This window comes from Otolemur garnettii, unplaced genomic scaffold (genome assembly GCF_000181295.1).
Source record: "Otolemur garnettii isolate 467f Iridium unplaced genomic scaffold, OtoGar3 scaffold00049, whole genome shotgun sequence".
Lineage (NCBI taxonomy): Eukaryota > Metazoa > Chordata > Mammalia > Primates > Galagidae > Otolemur > Otolemur garnettii.
In genome coordinates, this window is record NW_003852444.1 from 4,322,542 (window position 1) to 4,326,136 (window position 3,595).

At 50.2% G+C, this 3,595-nt stretch overlaps 1 protein-coding gene and 1 pseudogene across 2 annotated transcripts in view; both read left to right on the forward strand.

Moving 5' to 3' along the window:
• LOC111725866 (DENN domain-containing protein 2A-like) overlaps positions 1-1,100 on the forward strand; it is a 16,156-nt gene extending 15,056 nt beyond the window's left edge. The window contains exon 4 of the mRNA XM_023514199.1: positions 772-1,100. Within this exon, the coding sequence (XP_023369967.1) occupies positions 772-1,022 (251 nt within the window). The 3' untranslated portion in view covers positions 1,023-1,100. The remainder of the gene's footprint in view (positions 1-771) is intronic.
• A 566-nt stretch (positions 1,101-1,666) lies between these two features.
• The window catches only part of LOC100943981, a 5,343-nt pseudogene continuing 3,414 nt past the window's right edge, over positions 1,667-3,595 (forward strand). The window contains exon 1 of the transcript XR_153767.3: positions 1,667-1,682. The product of XR_153767.3 is annotated as a 40S ribosomal protein S2 pseudogene (transcript). The remainder of the gene's footprint in view (positions 1,683-3,595) is intronic.

Consider the following 3,595-nt stretch of genomic DNA (forward strand, 5'->3'; position numbering starts at 1 on the left):
GCCCCATATGCCAAGGGTGTTGGGTTCGAACCCAACCCTGGCCAAACTGGCAACAAAAAAGAAAGAAAAAAAACAAATTTTTTTTTTTTTTTTTTAATTTTTGAGACAGAGTCTTACCATGACTCCTTCAGTAGAGTGCTGTGGCGTCATACCTCACAGCAACCTCCAACTCTTGGCCTTAAGTGATTCTCTTGCTTTAGCCTCCCAAGTAAGCTGGGACTACAGGTGCCCACCCCAATGTCTGGCTATTTTTTATTGTAGTTGTCATTGTTGTTTAGCTGACCTGGACTGGGTTCGAACCCGCCAGCCCCACTGTACATGGCCAGTACCCTAACCACTGAGCTCTGGGCGCCAAGCCAAAAGAAAATTATTTTATAAAAAAAAACTTTTTTTAAGTTTTGTTTTTTTTGAGACAGAGTCTCACTTTGTCACCCTGGGTAGAATGCGTGGCATCATAGCTTGCAGCAACCTCAAACTCACACTCTTGGGCTCAAGTGATCCTCTTGCCTAAGTTTTTCATTTTTGGTAGAGATAGGGTCTCACTCTGGCTCAGGCTAGTCTCAAACTCCTGATCTCAGGCAATCTACCCACCTCAGCCTCCCAGAGTACTAGGATTACAGGCATGTGCCACATGCCCAGTCAAAAAAACATTTGTAAATAAACTTACGGTAACCTTTTCCTAGGACAATCACAGTTCCTGTCAAGGGAACCAGTGGCTCGGGCCCAGCCCAGCCGCCCTCACCATTTCTGCCCTTTCTCCCCCTTGCTCAGGCCCCGAGTCCAACCCCTTGAATGAGGTGGTGTCTGAAGCATTTGTCCGCTTCTTCGTGGAGACTGTGGGCCACTACTCCTTGTTCCTGACATCTAGCGAGCGAGAGGAGAGGACCCTGCAGCGAGAGGCCTTCCGCAAAGCTGTCTCCTCCAAGAGCCTCCGCCGCTTCCTGGAGGTCTTCATGGAGACCCAGATGTTTCGGGGCTTCATCCAGGAACGGGAGCTGCGACAGCAGGATGCCAAGGGTTAGGGGCATCTTCCATATTGGGCCGAGCCCGCTAGAGATGCCCAGACTCCAGGCACCGATGAGCTGGGAGAAAGGTGTCAGGGCAAGGACACAACAGGAATAGAGCTTGCGGGCACACCACGGCCCCTTCTCTGCCGTCTGTGTCCCCTCTACTGAGCTGTCCAGATCCACAGCCTGGGGTCTGTGGCCAGGGCTTCCCCTATCCCATTCTTTCCAGCTCCATGAAACTCTCAAGAGCGCCCTCCCTCTCTCACTGTTCCTGCTTCTTTTCCTCAGGGTGTGGACGGAGAGGGCAGGGGGGAGAACAGGGGCTGGTGGAGGCTGGGACAGAGGAGGAGGACAGGATGGCGCAGTGCCCTCCTGCCTATGTGAGCACCCGCCCTGGGCTGGCCTGGCATGGAAGGGATGGCAGGACCTGTGGAGCTTCCACGTCATTCACCGCTGGAGACCACCTATTCTCCCCACTGTTCCCCTCCTTCACTCCTCTCTGAATTCTTGTCTACCTGCTCCTTGTCCCCATCTGCCTGGGTTCCATCACACTAATAAGGATGGAAAGGGGAGAAGAGTAAGAAACAGGAGAAATCATTCGTCTCTTTCTTACATCAGCTTAAGCCCTTTGGGGAATCTAGAAATGTTGGTAAGGGCAGATGGGGTTAAACCCGGGTAGGAGACCAGGCCTAGTGGGGTTCTAGCACTCTGGGAGACTGAGGTGAGAGGATCACTTGAGACTGGGAGTTCAACACCAGCCTGAGCAACATATTGAGGATCCATCTCTACCAAAATAAGAAAAATTAGCCAGGCATGATGATGAGTGTCTGTAGTCCCAGCTACTCGGAAGGCTGAGGCAGGAGGATCGCTCAAGCCCAGGAACTGGAGGCTGCAGCGAGCTGTGATAACACCACTGTTCTCCAGCCTGGTTGACACAGATTGTCTAAAAACACAATAAATAAATAAATACAGCTAAGTAGGAGAAAGGTGTTAGCCACTGGGGAGGCTGTGAAGAAGCCAGGGGAGGGTCCAGGGGCACCTGGCCCCAGTTACTGGTGCACTCTGGTGCTGTGAACTCAGAGACTGAGTTAAGGATCCCAAAGCTCTATATGCCCACAGCTCTTTGCAAAATAGAATCAGAAGTGCCACTCTCAGGTCGCTCTGACAGGAGATATTTAAAGGGACAGAAGAACATTGATTGGACAATATGAGTTATAGGACCCACGTGATGAAGGAACCTTTTAAATAGAAGATCTGCTTTATAGCTCACTATTTAATAAGAGAAGTTGGGCTCAGCGCCTGTGGCTCAAGCAGCTAAGGCACCAGCCACATATACCTGAGCTGGTGGCTTCAAATCCAGCCTGGGCCTACCAAACAACAATGATGGCTGCAACCAAAAAAAATAGCCTGGTGTTGTGGTGGGCGCCTGTTGTCCCAGCTACTTAGGAGGCGGAGGCCCAGGAGTTGGAGGTTGCACTGAGCTGTGACGCCATAGCACTCTACCCAGGGTGACAGCTTGAGGCTCTGTCTCAAAAAAATAAAATAAAATAAGCAAAGTAGGAAACATAAAAACTTAAAAATAACCTGGGCAGCAGGGCAAAACCCCATCTCTTAAAAAAACTAAAAACTTAGCCAGGCAGCTGGGAGGCTGAGGTGGGTGGATTGCCTGAGCTCTTGGGTTCAAGACGAGCCTGAGCAAGAGCGAGACCCTGCCTCTAAAAATAGCTGGTTTTGGCTCAGTGCCATGCCCTCAGCTCAGTGAGTATGGTGCTGGCCACATATACTGAGGCTGGCAGGTTCAAGCCTGGCCTGGGCCAGCTAAACAACAATGGTAACTGCAACCAAAAAATAGCGGGCATTGTGTGGCAGGCACCTGTAGTCCCAGCTACTTAGGAGGCTGAGGCAAGAGAATCACTTAAGAGTCTGAGGTTGCTGTGAGCTATGATCCATGGGACTCTACCCAGGTGACAGCTTGAGACTCTGTCTCAAAAAAAAATAAAAGGGCGGTGCCTGTGGCTTAAAGGGGTAAGGTGCTGGCCCCATATGCTGGAAGTGGCAGGTTTAAACCCAGCCCCAGCCAGAAATAAATAAATAAAATAAAAATAAAAGAAATAGCTGGCATTGTGGTGGGCGGCTATAGTCCCAGCTACTTGGGAGGCTGAGGTAAGACAATCACTTGACCCCAAGAGTTTCAGGTTTCTTTTTCTTTTCTTTCTGTTTTTTTTTTTGTTTCAGGTTTCTGTGAGCTGATGCTACATAGCAAGTGCATTGGCACTCTACTAAAGATGACAAAGTGAGACTCTTGTCTCAAAAAAAAAAAAAAATTAGCCAGGCATGGTTACTCAATCTCCCAGCTACTCAGGAGATTGAAGCAGGAAGATCAGTTGAGCCCAGGAGTTGGAGGCTGCAGTAAGCTATGATTACACCACTGTACTCCAGCCTGGGGCCAGAGCAAGACCCCTGTCTTGCTCCCCATCTCTGTAAAGTTGGTTAAAAACAAAGACAGTGGCTCGGCACCTGTGGCTCAAGCGGCTAAGGCGCCAGCCACATACACCTAAGGTGGCGGGTTCGAATCCTCAGCCCGGGCC